Source organism: Marmota marmota, unplaced genomic scaffold, assembly GCF_001458135.2.
Source record: "Marmota marmota marmota unplaced genomic scaffold, marMar, whole genome shotgun sequence".
Taxonomy (NCBI): Eukaryota; Metazoa; Chordata; class Mammalia; order Rodentia; family Sciuridae; genus Marmota; species Marmota marmota.
In genome coordinates, this window is record NW_026000019.1 from 12,743,475 (window position 1) to 12,764,586 (window position 21,112).

Consider the following 21,112-nt stretch of genomic DNA (forward strand, 5'->3'; position numbering starts at 1 on the left):
TCTCACCAAGGGTAGACCATGGACACTGTAGGACAACATAGCCCTGGCTGCGGTACACAGCCCGACGGATCCCCAGGTCCCTGCCTAAAGCTCTGTGGTGCACTCTACCCCTTTTCTGACACTGAAAAAATTGTCGTGAGACCCCAGTGTCCTCCACAGAGGTCCTTAGAGTTTGGGATTAGAATGAGCCGGATCTTTTAAATCTTGACATCCCTAAGAACAGGTCAGGGCAGAGCCACCACCAAAGGCCATAGGTCTGCTTTATTCCAGAGACAGTCACATCCAGCCTCTTGACTGGACTGATACCCTGAGCCTCAAAGATCTCAACAAGAACTTCCATAGTAAGTATCTCAGGCGCTCCTCTGACAACAGCCTCAGAGGTTGGTGTTCTGCATCCCGAACTTGCAACCCCGCATCCTCTGGGAGTCTAGCTTTCAGTTCCAGCGAAGGTGTCGGGTTTTATTCAGAGACTGAGTTCAGCAGATGTGGATGGTTCTGTGCCTTCTGTGTATGAGGGGCTATTGTTTACCTTCTCATCATCCTGGGGAAATGCCCATCCCCCAAGGCCCCCAAGCTTCCTGGATCGTCCTTCAATAACAGACTCCAGATTTGTAAACCAGTTGGACTGGAAACTCGGGGTCCTTGGAAGAGCTGTCATAAGGGACTGAGTGCTGTTAAATTGTGAGGCAGTTTACAATGTACAGATTTGTTTGTTGGGTTAGTGTGGACACTTATTTGCATTTTAATGGGACAGACCTAGGGAGGGCTTGAAGACAGAAGGCCCTTCAGGGCAGTCCCTAAGTTGTACTACACAGGCACCCATAGAAGTGTGGCCCAGGTAGTGAGAAATGTGAGAACTCTTTGTCACCCTGATGCCTCACTGTTCAGAGATGGTACCTGTTTGCTGTTCCTCACTCTGATCATCCCCATTCACACAGGCACTGCTAGGAGACAGTGGCAGCCAGACCTGGAGCACAGGAACAACAGATGAGTACGGGCGCCTGGATCGAGAGCTGCGCTTAGCCAATTCCCATTTCATCGAGGAGCAGCAGGTGCAGCAGCAGGTACCCTGAGAACAGCCGGCCAGGAGGGGAGGTGGCAGGCGGGATACCTCCCCTGGTTCCTCCGCCAGCCATGGGAGCCACACTGCTTACTGAGAGGCAGGTTTGAGCAGAGCTTGCCCCGCGGTGGACTGTGCCACTGTGTGATGTTCACATACACGAGGGGTTTTAAAGCCTTTCGAGCACAGTATTCAGAGAACCACGCTTGATTAGGTCTCAGAAAGCAGACAGACAGGGCTGGGGATGTGGCTCAAGTGGTAGCGCGCTCGCCTGGCCTGCACGCGGCCTGGGTTCGATCCTCAGCACCACATATAAACAAAGATGTTGTGTCCGCCGAAAAAAAAACACACTAAAAATAAATAAATAAATATTAAAAATTAAAAAAAAAAAAAAAAAAAAGAAAGCAGACAGACATGAAAACTGAAAGGCAGGGGCTAGGTGCAGCTTGGTGGCTAGAGCACTTGCCTAGTGCACACAAGGCCCTGAGTTCGACTTCTAGCACTTCAACAAACAAAACCCTGAAGACAAGGCCAAGGATTTTTAAAAATAAAATAAAACCTTTTCCCCAACCTCTTATTTATACACTCATTTTTTTTGTTCATGTCAATGAAGATCCTTCCAGAAAGATTGAGTTTTTGTTTTTTCACTGAAAATTATTAATGCGTTCTATTAAATGGAAAAATAATTGCTTTGATGGAAGTTGAGGAAGGAGAAAGAGAATGAAATTGACTATATGTATGTTGTGCTTCTAATTTGTGATTATTAAAAGAAAGCTATCTAGGGATTGGACGATCAGGTCTATTAAAACTATTGGCTCTTAAATTCTGTGTTTTTTGTGTATGTGTAGGTTATGTGTTCTTTTGTTTCCATTAGTATGTCTCCTTAACTAGTAGTTTACTCAAGTTGCTGTTAACCAAGCAACCATTTTTTAGCCAGACGTAAACTGTTTTTGTTTTGTTTTGTTTTGTGATGCTGGGGATTGAACCCAAGGCCTCGTGCATGCGAGGCAAGCACTCTACCCAACTGAGCTGTATCTTCCCTCCAAGCAGCCATTTTTTAATAGAAAGAGAGGGTATAAAGCACAATTAAAAGTCAACATTAATTTGTCATTCAGTAGTTGTCCTTGAGATAACATTTCCATACGGCTTCCTCTAGATTGTGTTTGTGGAGGAAGAAAAACACTATAGTTTTCCCACATCCCGAGATTTGACAGTCTCTTACATTTAAGCTGGCAGTATGTTGTGGTTGGAGACCTTGATCCTGGCAGTGGACTTCCTCTTCCCAAACATACCCGTGACTCAGTGGTCATCTGCATTTGTGTTTTCAGCCATTGTCTGTTCCTTTATTGGACTTCAGCCAACCAGAGTAAATCTCTCTTGGTGGTTTCAAGCCCTGCTGACTGTTCACAAGTTGGATCAGCAGGAGATATCAGTAGCTTGACAATCCAGCCTTTTGAGCAGCGTGTTCTCAGAGGCGACGGTCTGGTCCTTTGATTTCTGGGCTTTGCTTCTGAATGTGAATTGTCCCAAGCTGGCAGAGAAACTAGCAGCTGCTAGAGTGCTGGGCTTGGAACCAGGTAAGATGGATTTTAATTGCTTATTTCCCATTTCTCTGGCACCAGTTGATTGTGGAACAGCAGGATGAGCAGTTGGAGCTGGTCTCTGGCAGCATCGGGGTGCTGAAGAACATGTCCCAGCGCATTGGAGGGGAGCTGGAGGAACAGGCAGTGTGAGTATCGAGGCACCCCTGTCATTGTAGTGAGACCGAAGAAAAAGCCATCTCATAGGACAGACCTCCGAAAGGCCTGGCAGTTATGTGACTGTAAAACCAAAAGCTGTTTTATTTATAGCTGCATTTTTATTCTGTTGTAGACTAGCCTCCCCTAAAGAAGCAACTCTTTAGATAAAATCTACAGCAGGGTTTGGGCATAGTTATTATTTTTAAACACCTCCAAAAACAGATACAAATTTCTCTGAGCAAATGTTTGAAGCATGATTATGAATGCAAATGTGAACAGGGATGTAACCTCTGGAGATTTTTGTTCCAAAGTGGATGGACAGTGTGAAGGGAGGCCTGTGCAGGTGGCATTAGGAGCTCTGCCACTCTGTCTTCTCGTGGCTGCTGCTGCATTGACAGGACTTTGCTTTAACTTAAATAATAATTTAATAGAAAAACTAAGAAATTTAACTCTATATTTAGCAAGGAAATTTTCCTCTCAGAAACAAAACAAAAAATCAAGGAAACATAACTTTTTTTTTTAAATTTTATTTTCTTTTAGTTGTAGATGGACAGCATGCTTTCATTTGTTTAGTTTTTTTTATACGGTGCTAAGGACCAAACCCAGTGCCTCGCACATGAGAGACAAGCACTCTGCCACTGAGCTATAGCCCCAGACCAAGGAAACATAACTTTTTAAATGGCCAATCTCTTTTACGTCATAAAGTATGATAGCAAAAAAAAAAAAAATTTTTTTTTTTTAACTGGGGATTGACTTCAAGCAAACTTTACTGCTGTGCTTCATCCTAGCCCTTTTAAGTTTTATTTTGTGACAGGGTCTTGCTTAGTAGCCAAGACTGGCCTAGGAATTTATTATCCTCCTATCTCAGCCTTCCAAGTCACTCGGATTAAAGGTGTGTGCCACCATGACCAACGAAAACAACCTTCTTAAATGCCACCATGCAGTACTTTTACCATTTTACAAATTTTCTTCTGGGAAACAAGACAGTCCATCAGGATATTTCAAAACTCCTATCTCAGTCTTAGATTACACAAGCATCCATTATAGATTCTTACTGGACACCTGTTCTACGCCAGGCCCTCTAGGAGGCCCTGGGTGCATAGCACAAACAGAAGAGACACTGTGTCTGCCATTCAGAGAGTTGGCCACTTTGTGAGTGAAATGGACATTGTTTAAATGAAGTCAATATGGTAAGCGTTGACAGTGAAGTAGGAAGTTCCCCGTGACTGGTCTAGCCCTGCTGCCCAGGGTGCTCTGACAGCCGAAATTCTCTGAGAAAGAAGGGTTTAATTGAAACCTGCAGACTGGGTAGAAGATAGCCGGTGAGGTGGGACTCGTGCTTGTGCCAGAAGGCAGTGAGGGGGCGTGCACCAGGAGGAAGAAAGAACACCTACCTGTAAAGATCTGGAGGCAGAAGGGTGAATGGAATGAGAGGTTCCGTGTCTGTAGCATGGGCATCAGAGGGAGTGGCCAAAGTCCAGATAGGGAGGCAGACAGGGAGCAGGAAAGGCCTCATCTGGGTGGTAAGGAGGCAGGACTTCTCGGGTTGGGCTTGCTGGGAGACCAGGGAGGCGGCTTTGGGAGTGAGGTGGGATCAGGTATTGGAGAGGCTTAGCTGCTATGTGATTTAGGTGGTGTCGCAGGGTGAATCCAGGCAGGGAGACCAGCTAGGCAGTTGGAATAGCAGGAATCTAGACTTTGTTTCCTGTCAAACACAGATTAGACTCTAAATTCCTTTGTTGGGATGGGAAGGAATTAATGACCTGAGGTAGTCTGTTGGTGAAGCAAACAGACAATAGAGAAAACCTGAGGCTCCCAGTTAAAGATGTGAATTGAGCACACCCCATCTCTACTCCCTCTAAATCCACTAGAACAATAGCAAAGGAATTTTTTTAAGGCTTAAAACTTATGGGGTCATAAAATATGAAATAAAACAGTCATAACAGTTTAGATCCTAGAAAGCAGGCAGAGGCTGGTTATAGACTTGGCAGGCCAGAGAAGGGTGAACCCTCAGCCAGAGGTGACCACAACTGAGCTCCAAGTCCCACCACACAGCCCCCCAGCCATGGGTAGCATTTATTCAGTAGTCCTAATGTAAATGCTGAATATTGATCTAATCAAACTGTGACTACAATCAGAGGGAAGTGGGGAGGATGCAGAGGTGAGATCAGATAGGAAGAGAGCTAAATTCTATGGTAGTGCTGAGCCAACAGGTAAAGTCTGAAGATAAAAATAAAAGTCAAGGTCCTGGGGTACAAGGATGTTACTTCTAAAAATGGAGAATGTACCAAGAGAAGACTGTGAGGGGGTGGAAGCACCTGCCCTGGGGAACAGAAAACAACCATGGTTTTTGTAAAAAGGCTTTCAGACCATTTATCTCTAGGTATGTATGTCACTCTGGTAAAAATAAGTAAATTAAAAGGAAAAAACATGAATCTTTGGCTGATGGTGCCAGTAAATAGCACGAGTCACACCCACATGTGCTTGTTGAGCAGGTGAAGTGTGAGCATTGAGATGGCGGTGTGCTCTAGGAGTCAAGTGCACAGTGGATTTTGAGGTGAAAAAAGTATAAAATAATTTATTAGTAATTTCTGCATTAATGATATGTTAAAATGGTAATATTTTACACATATTGGAATAGACAGAGTAGATTATTAGTTAATTTCAGCAGTTTTTTTAAATTTATATTTTAGTTTTAGGTGGACACAATATTTTTATTTTACTTTATGTGGTGCTGATGATCAGACCCAGTGCCTTGTGCATGCTAGGTGAGCGCTCTCTCTCTGAGCCACAACTTCAGCCCCTTAATTTCAGCAGTTTTTATTTTTTAAACATGGCTCCTGGAAATTGTAAAATGTCATGTGTGCCACAGTGCCCTTCGGCTGGTGGGCGTTGAGTTAGAGCAGGACTGGACGCTTGGCCTGTGGGTGTCCTTGGCTAAAGGTTAGCGACATGCCTGCTTTGTCTCAGTAAGAGAAGTCGTACCCAGCACACAAAGGTAGCTCTTGTTTTTCAGCATTGGGCCCTGCCCACAGAGGCCTGCCAGCTGCAGGGCTGCAGTGCTGCCAGGCTCTAAGAGGAGCTAAAAATGTTGTAGTGTGAGAATTAAGGTAAGGGACACAAATTTATTTAGTTGTTGATGTGGAGTTTATTTAGTAATTGACTTAATGAGGAGTTGATGGTCCCAAATCCTGCAGGACTGTCTTGTGTCCTTTCTGGGCACACACCAAGACCAACAGTTTCTAGCTGCCAGTGACTCTGTCAGAGTTAAGAAGGCCTTTGTAGTCAGGCCCCTGGTACTAATTGGTGTGTTAATTCTAGCCGCAGAATAATCATGGGCTAATCAACAGCTGAAAGGTCTGGAATGTGTGGTGATTGATGGAGTAAGAGGACCGGATTTTGGTGTTTGCTTTCCCTGCTACACATTGGCCAGCAAATAAGGAAAGTGTCTCCTGGTGCTGGTTTTCCTGGAGGAAACTGTGGCTCCTCTGAGTAGGGGAGGCGGTGATGCCCCTCAGGGATATTGGTGCCGACGCTTTCCGATTATGATCAAGCAAAGAGGGATTTAAGGGAGAATATATCTCATTAAAGTACGTTCCTTAACCCTTGTTGACACACGGCGCTTTTGTATTTTATGTGGTTTTCACAAGTACCCCATGAGGGGAATGGGGCAGGTAGGATCACCCCATTTTACAAGTGAGAAAACAGTCCCCCCAAAGTTGTAGGGTACCTTGACCAAGGTAGAAGGACAGAGCCTGGCTATCTGACTTCTCAGAGTCGCATTCTGCCCTGTGGCCCTATCAGTAAGTTTGTAGTATTGTGCAGTCAGGTCCACGCTGCCGTATCTGCAGTTCTGAAATCCAGAAAGCTCTAAAAATCAAGCTTCTCTTTTTTAATATGCAGCATGCTCGTCTTACAGAAAACCTCGTCTGAACTGACTGCACCTGTGAATTTTCATAGTTTTTTCCACAGAAGAATAAATGTGTTGGCTGGGGTTGTAGCTCAGTGGCAGAGTGCTTGCCTGGCATGTGTTAAGGCACTGGATCCAATCCTCAGCACCACATAAAATAAATAAATAAAGTAAAGGCATGCTGTCCATCTACAACTACAAAAAAATGAAGAAAAAAAAGAAATGTGTTGATTATGGGGGTGGGGGGCATGCCTCAGACCAGGCTGGGGATGTTGACTAATAGTAGCATATATAACTTATCTTTTTATAAACTCCCAGAATTCCAAAATCAAAAGACGCATATCTTGTCCCAAGGATTTTTGAGTAATAGACTGGGTACTGAATCCCAATGTTGCCCGTTTTAAGTTGGCTGAAATAGAACCTAGATCCTGACGTAATTCCATGGTCTGTGCCTTGCTGAGTTTTGTGCGTATCACCAACCTTCTGCCTCCTCTTTCTAGCATGTTGGATGATTTCTCTCACGAGTTGGAGAGCACTCAGTCTCGGCTAGACAATGTGATGAAGAAACTTGCAAAAGTGTCTCACATGACCAGTGGTATGTATGTTTAAACCTCATGAGTTCGTATTTAATTCCGAAGCGCTCTGGGGTCCCCTCACAGGTATGCCCACGCAGACCCCTTTCCTGTGGAGCATTTGTTTGAGGTGCCTTAGGATCAGAGAATAAAAGACAGGAATACAGAGGCCTCAGCTTCTACTTGTACCCCTAACTTGGGAAAAGGGCCTTGTGACCCTCCCTGCAACGTTTGGTGATTTTTCTTTTAGTGGGGCAACTTTCTTTGTAATTACGAAATCCTTTTTTTTTTTTTTTTCCTATTTCCTTGCCAAAATAGGGAACTTATTTAAAGCAATAAATAAGCCAGTTATTTTCTAGGAACTTTCTTTCACTGATAGAAAAATGTCTACTGTGTCAGAGTACGATGGCCTTGTAGATTTAATTTAAATTGTTGTATTTAAATTCACAATGAAATGTCCTAGCAAATTTATACCAGAGGATGAGGATGAAGGAGTAACAGTTTTCAAATCGGTTACTGGGTAGGAAGATATATTCCAATGATGCTTTATATTTTTTGACTACTAGAAACCACCTCCCCTATTATCTGGGAAGTAATATATTTAACAAACAAACAATAAAAATCTCCAACATCATCTTTATCTGGAAGAGGTGGCTTGGTGGTTGGAGAGACTCCCTGAGGTAATTTTAGTGTTGTGGACCACAGAACCCATTAGAAGCTCCTGTTTCTTTTTCTTTCTTTCTTTTTTTTTTCTTTGTGGTGCTGGGGATCCAACCCAGGGCCTTGTGCATGCGAGGCAAGCACTCTACCACCTGAGCTGTATCCCAGCCCTGAGCTCCTGCTTCTTGACACCTCATTCTTCTGTTAATTTCTTGCTATGAGGTACATGTGACATATAAGCCCTAAGTACACATGCGCATTTACTTTGCAGCAGTTTAAGACATAGCCAGGTTACATAACGGCTCTCTGGGCTCAGTTTTTATCTTTGAAAATAGGCTGAGGGCAGGGGATGCAGCTGAGCGGCAGAGCACTTGACTAGCATGTGCAAGGCCCCGGGTTTGATTCTCAGCAGCCTGCCCCCCCCCACCCCAAAAAGGGTTCATTCCTACCTCTTAAGTACTTGTGAGGATTAAATGAAATTTAATAATATAGAAGTGTTTAACGTTGTCTACTACATATTAGTACTTACGAAAAGTTTAAAAATTACCTAAGGCACCAGATGGTCCTAGGAAGCAGAGGACCTGTCAAATCCAAAACAAAGGGGAATCTAGTTATTTCCTTCTTTCTCTCCAGGGGCTAGTATTTTTCTGCTTAGAGCAGGCTCTTCCTTGTCTGCAGCTGTGTATAAACGGCAGCAGGACCAGCTTCATGCATCGGTCACATGCCTAGAGAAAGGCTGGCAGCGTCTTCTTTTTTATTCCCTCTGTTCTCTCCTCTCCCACCCTCCACTTAAAACAAAAAAAAAGTTTTAATGAAGTATTATACAAGCAGATTAAATAGCGGCCCCTCACCAGTGTATGTGTTAGTTGTAAAGTCAAGTAGCTACTTCAGCGCCAGCCCTGTTGGGAATGGCAACTGAACAAAGATGCACTGTCTTTGTCCCCAGCGTTCCTGCTCTGAATAGTGCACTGTGGTCAGCGCCTCTGTGGGTACAACAGCACTGGTCTTGCTTGTGCTTGATTCTGTCTTCTTCCAAAGGGGAAGTTTGGGAAGCAGAGCGAGAACTTTGGTTATATTTGCACAAGAAAAAGAGCCTGGAAACAGCAGTTGTCCTAAAAGCTCTTCACTGTTTTCCTTTCACCTTTGCTCACTACCAAGAGAAACACCCCAGGGCCGCCTCCTGCAGGTGGGTCTGCTCCAATTTGTGGAGCAGGCAGTTTGTACTTGCCTCTATTCCCCTCCTAACTTTTGATGACGCTAACTGCTTTTAAATCAAATCTACTCACCAGAGTTTGATGAGGCAGCCCTGCACACACCTCCACAGTGCTCAAGGCCGAGCCCTCGCCCCTGCTCACGAAGAAGTCAGCCCAGAGTCCACACTCACTTATTGAATGACTCAAGAGAAACACTAACTTTTATCATTTTTCTGCCGGAGAAGTATATTCTTAAGTGAATATACTTAAGAATCCCCCCCCACACTCACCTTACTTCCCAACATTCTGTCGTTCATCTTTCTGTTTAACAGAGGCAAGTGTTTGGAGAGCAAGAGGGGAAGTCAGAACAATTACCTTTGGAGTTCTCTTTGTTCCCCTCTTAATTTTTTTTTTTAATTTTTAATTTGTTCTTTTTAGCTACACATGACAGTAGGATGAATTCTGACATATTACACACACATGGAGCATGACTTCCCATTCCTGTGGTTGTGCGTGATGTGGAGTTTCACTGGTCGTGTATTCACATATGAACACGGGAAAGTGATGTCCGATTCACTCTGCTGTCTTTCCCTGTCCCGTCTCCCCTCCCTTCCCTTCATTCCCCTTTGTCTACCAGGCCCTGCGCTTGCAAGGCGGATTGAGGGCTGGGGGTAGAGTTCAGGGGTACAGTGTGGGTGTGGGGGTAGCATGAACAACAAAAAAATAAAAAGAAGAAAACACAGGTTAAACTTTTCACTTGAGGTCACAAAAGCCCCTGTGGTTTCTGCCCCTTCCTTCTGTGCTTGAAGCCTTGCAAAAAGCGCTGGGAGGAGTCCGCCAGGGCAGCAGCTCCCTGGAGTTACCTAGTTCATGCCTCAGAGAAGCAGCTTAACCACTTCAAAGGAAAATGGCTTTAAAAGAGCAGGCCTGGCTGTGCTAGCTCTTGTGCTGTGTGTTTTCACTTGAGGAAAACCCCTATTTAATGCGGTTGTAGAAAAGAAAGTGACTGGGGAGGGTAGGAATCTGGCTAGAGGCTAATGCGAAGCCAGAAACTGGGAATCTGAGTTGGTTCTGGGAATCACGCACCGAGGATGGCCTGGTGCTGCCCACCCACCCCGCGCACACAGGAGGTGTGTGGAGGTTGGGGCAGGGGAAGCAGTTACCTTCTGTGTTTTTGCCCAGTGAGAGTATGAACTAACCATTTAGTACGAGTGGTTTTAAATTGTTGAAAATATTTGTTTCTCTTTTTTAATCAATAAGCTTTATATTTTAAAGCAGTTTTATGTTCACAGCAAAATGAAAAGGAAAATACAAAGATTTCCCCTATAACCCCTCCTCCCTCCACCAAGCTTCTCTTGACTTCTGATACCACAGTGGTACATTGGTTAAAATCCATGAACCTATGTTGAGATGTCATCATCACCCCCAGAATCCATAGTTTACTTTAGGGTGACTTTTGGTGTTCATTCTGCAGATTTTGACAGAAATATGACTTGTATCTACTATCGTATACAGAAGTTTCAGTACCCTAAAATTTCTTTTTTCTTTTAACTTTTGATTGATACATAATATTTGTGCATATTTACAAGGTACAGTGTGATGTTTCAATTGTCATATGCTTGGGGTAGTGAGTGATCCCCACTCAGTGCTTAGCATGTCCATCACCTTGAAGTTGTGTTATTTCTTTATGGTGGGTACATTCACAATCCTCTCTCCTGACTCTCTTAAGTTTTGTGATGCACTGTTGTTAGTTCTATTCACTCTCCGTGCTATAGAACCCCAGAACTTAGTTCTCCTGCCAAACAGTACAACCTTGTCCCTGTTGGCCAACCTCTCCCATCTCCCACTCTTTCTCTGGTAACCACTATTCTGCTCTCTACTGTGATGAGATCTTTTTTAGATTTCACATATGAGTGAGGTGATGTAGTGTTTACTTTTCTGAACCTAACTTATTTAGTCAACACAGTCTCCTTCAGGTCCAAAGAGGCAGGATCTCATGCTGAAGAGTGTTGGATCTCGCAGATGTACCACATCTTCTTTATCTCTGTTTGTTGATGGACGTTTAGGTTGATTCTCAGTCTGGCTGTTGTGGATAGCGCTGCAGTGCCCTGGGCGTGCAGGTGTGTTTTCAACATGGTGATTTCATCTCCTTTGGGCATAGACCCAGAGGGGAGGCTGCGGGGTTGCAGGGTAGCTCTATTTTTAATTTTTTTGAGGAACCTCCTTCCCATTTGCTGTGCTGATTCACATTCCCCGCAGTGGGTGAGTGCTCCCCTTTTCTCCTTGCCAGCATTTGTCATTGTTGTCTTTTTTATAATAGCCATTGTCATTGGTGAGGTGGAAGCTCATTGAAGTTTTGATTTTGATTCCTGTTCATCCTTCCCTCCTCCTTAACCCCTGGCAATCACTGATCCTTTTAGTGTCCTCATGGTTTTGCCTTTTCCAGTGTGCATACAGTTGGAGTCAGATGTGCATACAGTTGGAGTCAGATGTGCAGAGCGTTTTCAGATCAGCTTCTCACTCTTAGTAATAGCGTTTAAGTTTTCTCTATGCCTTTTCATGGCTTGATAGTTCATTTCTCTTTTAGCACTGAATAGTTTTCTGTTGACTGGATATACCACAGTTTACAGTCATTCTCGCCTTATATAGGTTCCCAGACCCCCAGAGGTCCTCTAACCATGGATAGTACTAACCCCCATATACACTGTTTGCCCTTGTATGTAACACCTGTGATGAAGTTCAGTTAACAAATCAAGCACTGGAGAGATTAACAGCAATAATCAATAATAAAATAGAATCATTACAAAATATACTATAATAATAGTTGTATGACTGTGGTCTCTTAAAATTTTCGGTATGGTTTTCACCATTTTTACAGTGATGTGAGATGATACAGGCCTATGTGATCAATGAAGTGAAGTGGGTGACACAGGCAGTGTGACACAACATGAGGCTGCTACGAGGAGGGTTATTTGAACACAAGTACTGAGATACTACAGTTCTGATAACCAAAATGGCTATTACGTGCCTAAAGGAGGGTAGCATATACAGTGTGGATATGATGGACAAAGGAATAATGCACTTCCCTGGGCAAGCTATACAGCAGGATGGCATGAGGTTTCATCACAAAATCAGAACAGTGGGATTTAAAACTGGTTTGTTTTGTTTTTGTTTTTGGTACTAGAGATTGAACTCTTTGCTTTATCACTGAGTTGTGTTCTTAGTCCTTTTTATTTTTTATTTTGAGTTGGGGTCTCACTAAATTGCTGTGGCTACCCTCAAACTTGGAATCCTTTTGCCTCAGCCTCCCGAGTCCTTGGGATATTATAGGAGTGTGCCACTGTACCTGGCAGTAGTTTAAAACTTATGAATTGTTCATGTCTTTGATTTTCCACTTAAGGTTGTCAGGCCACAGTTGACTTGAGGTAACTGAATTTGTGGAAAGCAAAACTATGGATAGTGGGGCACTAATTTGACTTAGGCATCACCTGCTGTAGGACGTCTTGTTTACTTCCAAGTTTGGCAATTATGAATAAAGCTGCCATATCCATGTGCAGATTTTTGTAGGGACTTGTAGTTCATTGAGTAAATAACGGGGAGCATTGCTGCTTCATGGTTATGGCAGGAGTATGTTTGGTTTTGTGGGAAGTCAGTGAACTATCTTCCAGAGTGGTGGCCCGAGTTTGCATTTCCACCAGGTGCTCCTGTTGCTCTGCAGCCTCACCAGCATTTGGTATTCTCCTGTTTTGGTTTTGGCCATTCTGACATGGGGTTGCGGTTTCTCATTGTTGTCTACATTTGCCATGTTGCCTTATAACAGCTGATGTTGAATGAAAAGACATCCAGTTATCTTCTTTGGTGAAGTGCCTGTTGAGGTCTATTGCTTTTTTTTTGTTTGTTTGTTTTAAACCAGACTGTTTCCTTATTGTTGAATTTTAGAAGTTCTTTGTGCATTTTTTAATTTTTATTTTTTAGTTGTAGTTGGACACAGTACCTTTATTTTATTTATTTATTTTTATGTGGTGCTAAGGATCGAACCCAGGGCCTCACATGTGCTAGGTGAGTGCTCTGCTGCTGAGCCACAACCCCAGCCCTCTTTGTGCATTTTGGATAACAATCCTTTACCAGATGTGTCTTATGCAAATTTTTTATCCCAAGTCTGTGGCTTGTCTCGTTCTCTTGACAGTGTCTTTCACAGAGCAGAAGTTTTTAATTTTAGTGAAGTCCCGATATCAATTCTTTCTTTCGTGGATAGCATCCTTTGCTGTTGTATCTTAACTCATTTCCACACTTGGGGTTATCCAGGTGACACAGGAAAATTATAGTTAGGTTCTGAGGAAGCCTAGGTTAGAATTGGAGTTGGTCATTTCCCATCTCCCTGGTAATTAGGTTCTGATAAACCCCAACAGGTTAGGCTCTGGCAAAACAGTTTGTGCAGAAAAAATGGAATGGTCCTGTGAAGAACAGAATTCTCTGGCTTATTGCAAAATGGTTTTTTACCCCTTTATCTTTCAGAAGCGAGAAGAGATTTTTCTCCACATTTTCTGTGAGAATCTGGTTGAGCTTCAGGAGGTAAAACTCAGAGGAGTGCGGGGGTCCCTTTCAGGAGACTCCCTGGGGCTCTTCTGACTGCGACTTAGCCACCCCCAGCTTCTAGTGTTGACCATGGTTGTTCAGCTTTCCCTCGGGGCACCGGTTCCAGTGGAGGCTACTGCCGGAGGATTTCTGTTCTGTTGTGATTTTCTGTGTTTACCATAGATTTCTCAGTGTTGGAGGCAGCCTTCTACCCTGTGACCTTATTTGTCTGATGGATCTAGGAAGTTACTCAGTTTTCAGTTCAGCTTTTTACTTGATGGGACAAAAAGTGCTAACTTCTAAGCTCCCTCCATGCTGGACTGGAAACTGGAAGTTCAGCTCTCTGGAGAGAAGAAAGAAAGTGGATACACAGGCCTTCCTGACCGTGCATGTGTTAGTTGAGCACATTGACAGGCTGTGGGAGGCTGAACCTGCTCCCGCGTCCTTTGGAGCAGCACGACTTCGGCACAGACGTGGGTGACCTGGGATCTTGGTCCTGATCCCAGGGTTACTTAGTGGGTCCTGGCGCGGCTGAGGTAGACAGGGTTTGTTTGCACACTAAGATAATACCAGTGTCTTTCTAGTGTTTACCTAGTGTCTTTGGCAGTTCTCTTGGCCAGTTCTAAGACTTTTATATCTATGGCATTTAAAATGACTTTAAGTGCATGTTTTGCTTTGTGGCGATGTTTGCCATTTGCCATCTGTTTTCCTAGATCCAGCCCTCATCACAGCCTAGGTCTCTGGTGTGCTAAGGCCTGTGGGCTTTCCAGTAAACTTACTGAATCCGTGTACCTTATCCTGCTGCTCAGCTGGAACTCTTATTCCTGTGGTTGAGCTGCCTCTTCGTGGCCTAGTGAAAATCTTCTCCATCAGTCAGACCCTTTGTGGAAGATAGCAGGGCTCACCTATGAGGGCCAGCTGGTTCCCCCCTGGTAAGGAAGCCTCCTGATGATGATGGCATCTCCTGTGTTCCATGCTTGCGCACTGTGTGACTGTCCCCTTGTAGCTACAGCTGGTGTAGAGTTATGGACCACAGGCGGCACTGCCGCCTCCCCAGTCCTGCCCGGGTTCTTCTGACCGCTGCCCCTCCCTGCTCTCGGCCATTGAGAGGGACTCGGGTCCGTGTTCTGTGCCTGCAGTTCTAACCTGTTGGCAGTGTAGAAAAGAAAAGGCATTCCACTTGCACTTGCAGATGAGCCATATAAATTACTTTATCACAGTTACTGGCTAAGTAATCTTACGTCTTCCTTGAGTGGTATGGTATGAAATTAATCCTCCTCTCTCACTGGAGAGCAGCTTTATCAGCTGTTCATTTCCTGAAGTGACCAGCAGTAGCTTTCATCTCCCTTCCACCCTCTCATTGAGAAAAGAGCATGATCATTGTTGAATTAAATGACTTGACTTTGGTGGGAGATTAAAGCAGGCAGGCTTTGATCTGTAATGCCAACTCCAGCACCTTTTCCAGGGACGCACTAACCCCCAGAAAAAAGCTAAGAGCCACGGATTTTAATTAAAGACTTGGACTCCGAGCACGTACTTATTACCAGGCCCATGTTCAAAGTCTTAAGCGCAGCCCAAGATCAGAGCACCATTAGCGTCCCAGGCAACCAGGCAGGGTCCAGGTCCTCTGCCCCGTTGCCTTAATCCTTGCACCCGTGTCTGGGGACACACAGCCCCAGGAGGGCTAATCTTTCTGCCCTGCCTTTCAGATCGGCGCCAGTGGTGTGCCATCGCTGTCCTCTTCGCCATCCTGCTGGTCGTGCTGGTCCTCTTCTTGGTGCTGTGACGGTGGCGCCCGTGGCCCGGGTTCCTCCTGCACAGGAGCCAGGGCAGGGGCAGTGCCCTGGGCACACACTCCTCCCGACTCCACCGCCAGACGCCCCTCCCTCCCGCGCTGGCAGGACTGGCGAGAAGAGGAAGAGGGACTGCACTCCTGTCGGACGACACCCCTGCTGCCCGTCCTGTTTGGGGGCCACTAGCCACTGCTTTGCCTTGCTGGACCCCACTCCCTGAGGAGAGACTGAGTCGCCCAGAAGGGTCGGCAGAGCCCGATTCGCCCGTCTCTGGCAGCTCCTTTCTTCTGCTGTCCATCAAAAGATCCCTGTCGAGGAGGCGGCCTGGGCCAGGAGGCGGCCTGGGCGGGCCGTTTCCCATCGCTAGAGCATTTCTCACTCCCCAAGAGCTGGTTGTTGACGGGGACAGAAGGCTCAGAAGCAGTTTGTGACTGCAAATGCCGTGTTTCATTTTTCAGGGGTCAGGGCTGAGATAAAATTGCTTTTCCAGGTGCTTTTTTTGTGTGGTGGGAAAACTAATGGAAACAGTGAGACACCCTGGGGCTTGGGGTCGCTAACAACCTTTGGCTTTAATGGACAAGAGCAATTAAAAGGCGCACCAGGACCTGCTCTGGCGCAGCCCAGGGAAGGAGTGATGGTGTCTCCAGAGGGGGGGCCAGACCTGCTCTTTGCACGCCGCTGTCCCGGGGCTTCTTCCCAGAGGTGCAACTTACATTTTTAGGGGAACCCTTGAATACATCATTGCTGAAGAGTGCAGAAGTGCACTCAAACGGATTAGGATGCTGGCTTGTCCTCACTGACACTTATTTTATTCTGGTGACACTCTCCATTGGGGGATGGGGTTGGAGTGGTTAGTACATTTATTACATTTACGCAGAAACCATCTTGACCCAAAAAGGCTATTTCTGGGCCAGATTTCCCTTACCCTGTGAGTAATGGCAAGACGGGTAAGTGAACCTGACTCTTTTCTTCCTGAAGATGTCAGCTTGACTGGATCATCCATTCTAATAACTGAGCCAATCCAAATGTAATGATAGATGCTTTAATTGAGCTTAAGTAGCTGAAGCTGCTGAGACACTACACTTCAAGCTTCTGATGGCTTTAAAGGCCTCGAATGCGCACATGTATATAGGATATTTTTTATAGCTTCCCCGATGCATAACCTGATGTTAGAGTAGCAGCTGGACCCAGAGCCGCAGCTGGGCCCCGGGGGCTGCTGGCCTCTGGGCGCCGCTGCCTTTGCACTTGGAAAGAGCAGTAGCGCCCGGGCAGAGTTGAAGCCTGGCCTCCTCCTTTCCTTGTCTTTTCGTGCTTTCCTCGGCACCCTAACTTTTTTCTTACTTTTCTTGTTTTGTTTGTATTTCTTGTGGATTGGTTTTGGGGGGGAGGTTCCCCTTTTTTGTGATTTTTTGCAACAAGTGCGCTTGCCCAGCTAACTTTTGAATTGCACTTTTTAATAAATATTTGTAACAATTTTTAAAGAAGGATATTCTATCTTGTTTAGGAGCATGGTAGGTAAGGAAATCTGCCTGTTAATGAAAGCTAAAAGCAAATTTATAAAGCTGAAAGGGTGGTTGGCATCCATGTTTACACTCAACTCAAATTTTGATATATAAATAAGTTATTTCTTTTTAAATTAGGAAAAAAAGAGACTGTTACAAAGGGCTTCAAAGGTAGGATATCAGGTTATTTATGTTTTAAAAGTTTTAAGACTTATTCAGATAGTCTTCTATAAACTTAGACCAGGGATGGTCCTTAGGTTTGCATTAAGAAGTCTTTTGTTAAAAATAAGTGGGACCTTGTTTAAGCGCCGTTCTGCTCACTCCTCATTATGAGAAGTAGCACCTCAGAGAATGACAAGGTCCCCTGTTCAAAAGCCTTGCTATTCTCCTGCTGTCACCAGACCCTGGTCAGTACAGTAAGGCCTGTATAGAACACACCTGGTCATTTTATGAGTAAGACACTCCCGTTAGTTTAGGGCCAAGTTTGGTGGCCCCGGGCAGCATGTTGTTCCATTCTTTTGCATTGGCATTTTGACCTCACTGTTGGAAGATGATTGCTGAACGGTGGCTGAGATGTGATGGGGTAAAGCTGAGTAGGGAACGTTGAGAGGGAGAATCAACTTAAATACAGGTTCCCCCTGCAAGGCACTCCCACTCCCACCTTAGACTGACCTAGAGCCAGCCTGACCCTGCTGTGCCCGCTGAGAGTCACCGCAGAACAGCCTTCCTTGGAAGGGCCTCTACACAGACTCCTAAACTGGGAGTGAAGTGCAGAGGCCAGGGGCCTACATTTATTTTCAAGGACAAATATTTCTTCCCCAGAGATGGAGATAACCTAAGTGTTCCCTTCACTCTGTCCCAGAGTCGCGGGGGGGGGGGGGGGGCGCGATAGGGACACCCTCGCTGCTTGTGAGTGCCTCCTGCTGGCAGCCCAGGGTCTTTCCCTTCAGCCTCCACACCGAGGCTCAGTCGTCATTTTTAAAGAACTGGCAGAATGCGGTGGATCAGAGAGAAGGAGCTCATAAACATCTATGTTTGTGAGAAGAACATTTATGTGATCGATCTGGAGGGCAGGTGTGAATGGACCACCGAGAGTTGGCCCGAGTGGGAGTCCAGCTGGAAAACCAAAACACCTTCAGTTTCTAGTCCTCTAATTTGTGTTCCTGTCTTTGTGAGGACTGAAAAATCACAATGCTACGTTTGCTTTGGACTGTGTGGCAAATGGAATTGCAGTGGGGTGTGTGTGTGTGTGTGTGTGTGTTACATGAGGATCTTGCACAACTTCAGAATTCACACCAGAGCTGAAGGGGGGAAACTTGGTAACTTGCCCATTATTCTCTGCTCTTAGCCAGAGTTAAACAGACTGATGGGTCTGGTAGCCAACAACTTGGCAACTTCCATGCCTTCTCACCTCGTGAGATTAAGGGCTGTGAAAAGAAATCGAGTCTAACTCAACAGAAATCTGTCTCTGTTAAGTATTTTACCTTCTGTAAGTAAAGGTGGTGGAGCCAAGATTTTTCTTTTGGTAATTTCCCTGGCTATAAAGTGAGACCAGAGGGACATCTATTGCCTGTTACTTTTCTGAAGAATTTGGAGCATATGAAGATTAAGAAATCAAATGACGACTGTGAGTTGCATTTCAGCTGTGTGGATGGTGCACTGCTCAGCTCCACCTGGTACCACAAGGTGAATCTGTAAGCAAAACAAGTGGCTGTCTGGAAACCACACGCTAAAACATGGAATGTGCAGCCTGTAGTTCTCTTTCTCTCACCGGTATTTCTTTCCCTCCCAAGTTTTCAAGAATATTTTTTTCCCAAAGGAATGTTCTTTGCCTAGAGAGAAGGTGAACCAAAGGCTTCTCAGATGTATCTCCCCCTCCATTGCCGTGGAGAGGGCACTAAAGATGGGACCCGATGAGAGGCCTTGCTAGGCACCTTGCTCCTCCTGGGCCTTCCTTCCCAGTCAGGCAAGTTGAGTCCCCGGATAGCCTGGTAAGAGGAGGTGGTCTTCCTTTTAATGTCCAGTTGCCCTAACTCCCAGCCTTCAGAAAATATGCTTAAATGGTCTGATTCTGGTGCGGCCACATTGGTCAGCTGTTTGTAAACATGGGTGCCACTGTCGCCTGTTTTCTTGGTAATGCTCACTGGGAATTGCCTCTGGTGTTGGATCCAAAAAGCAAGAGTGTTATAGGGAGTAGAGCTGCCCCTCAGCCCCAGGCAGCCCTGAGTGAGCCTTGTGCCTGGTGCTTGGTGACTCAGGCAGAGAAATGCCAACAGAGCAGACCTGCCTTGTGCCCTCTAGAGGGTCAACTCAGAGGGACCTGGGATCACTGAGTGTGATCTTGTTGCAGATGAACAATAACAGCTCACCCCAGTGTGCATGGGGGTGCACTGCATTCTGGACTTGGCCACCGGGCGCCCACACAGCTTGTGGAACAAGTTGAGGCTGACTTCGGTGACAGAGGTCATTGGATACTGACTTGTGCACAACACTTCGCTGTAGACTATGTGATTTTTTTTTTTTCCTTTTGAATACAGAAGCTCTGAAAGTTCCAGTGGCACCGAGGCCAGGTTGTAGTGACCTAGACATATTTGGGAGCTCTTTGTATACTGCAGTCTCTTCACTAATTCAGCTGTTGGGGAAGTGGTTGGAGAGGAAAAAACTTGGTTTCCCTCTGCCATAAACTAACATGTGGTGCTCTTTTCCTCTGGATGTGACCTTTGTCCAGAGATGCCCTCCCTGTGGCTGTGTAGATGTTCACTGTGCTGAGACCGCGTTGTCCTGAATGCCTGCCTGTTGCTTGGGCTTCACGTGAACGTCTCATGGCCCTGGTTTGCCGGCTGTAGCCAGACCTTCCTGAGAACAGTGCATGGTATCAGGTTATCTTTTAAGGTCATGAGCTGTCAAACTCAGAGCCACTTGGTTATTCAGGGGATGTTAAAATAAGGCCAGTCAGCTTCCTCGTTTGCTCTCAGGCCCTGCTCCTTGGCCTTGGTGGCAGCTGCAGCCCTGGGGTGGGATCAAGCTCAGGGCTGTTTGCCCAGCTCCACAGAATGTAGATCCCGCCGAGACGCCGTTTGTGAGTGGGAGGTGTGTCCCCGAGCTGAGGTCCAGCTTGGGAGAGGCCGATGTCTCTATCCCCAGCAAACAGTGCGTGTCCTGCCCTCTGGGATGGGGAGAGGACAGCCGGGACCCCAGAGAGGCTTTTGGAACTGCTTTTAAGCTCCTGCGATGGCTTCATAACTGGCCAAGAGTGGGCCCAGCTCTCCACGGACAGACTTGAGAGAGTACCCAGGGTGAGGGGGCCGAGAAGCCACTGAGGGGAGGACCAAGGGACCCCAGCCCTAAATGATGGATGGGTTACAAGTTTGTAAGTGGAAATGGGCTTTTCCTTGGCTTATTTGTTATTAGAAATAAGTATGATTTAGAGATAGGCAAAGCCCAGCAGAAATCAATCATTATATATTATCCATGCATAAATAACCTTGCAGCATTTTAATTTTAAGTAACTGGAAGGTGCACACTAAGGGAATGGGGTCAGGTTAGAACTGCAGACACCTGAGCAGCTTCCCTTGAGATGGTGAGAAGGGGCCAGAGCCAGAGGCTGGAAGTTTAACCAGCCTTGACCACAGCTAGATTTGTTTCCTTTATATGTGGCCCTCCGAGGTGGTATGGGACCAGGGTGGCTACAGCATCACCCAGGAACTTGTTAGAAATGCACATTCCCAGACCCCTCTCTGACCTGCTGAATCGGCAAGTCTGGAGGTCAGTACTGTCTTAACAAGCTGTCCAGAGGGTTCCAATGCATGCTTGAGTTTGAGAACCACTGCCACAGCATCTCGGACTTCAGGCTACAGGAAAGCATCCCTACAAAATAAAACATCATCTACAGCTTTGATTGTAATCCTAAGATTTATGACACTGCAAACTTGAAAACTTGAAAAAATATACTTGGGTAAAACAAAACAAAAACTCAGCTAGCCACCCTTAAGAGTGATATTTTTACACCCCGAAGTCTATCGGTAATATTTCTTACTTCTCTTGAGATCATGTTACAACTGTATGAAAAATACTGTTCAGTATTAAAGAGAAATGGAGAGACCTTAAA

General features: G+C 45.5%; 1 protein-coding gene across 2 annotated transcripts in view; it reads left to right on the forward strand.

Moving 5' to 3' along the window:
- Positions 1 to 21,112, forward strand: part of Stx6 (syntaxin 6) — a 42,631-nt gene extending 21,519 nt beyond the window's left edge. Inside the window, exons 5-8 of one of the 2 annotated variants that reach the window (XM_015491739.2) lie at positions 939 to 1,064; positions 2,683 to 2,789; positions 7,210 to 7,304; positions 15,419 to 15,813. In XM_015491739.2, coding sequence (XP_015347225.1) covers positions 939 to 1,064; positions 2,683 to 2,789; positions 7,210 to 7,304; positions 15,419 to 15,495 — 405 coding nt within the window. In that variant the 3' untranslated portion in view covers positions 15,496 to 15,813. Of the gene's footprint in view, positions 1 to 938; positions 1,065 to 2,682; positions 2,790 to 7,209; positions 7,305 to 15,418 lie in introns of both variants that reach the window. The other variant, XM_048809899.1, reaches the window with a different exon arrangement.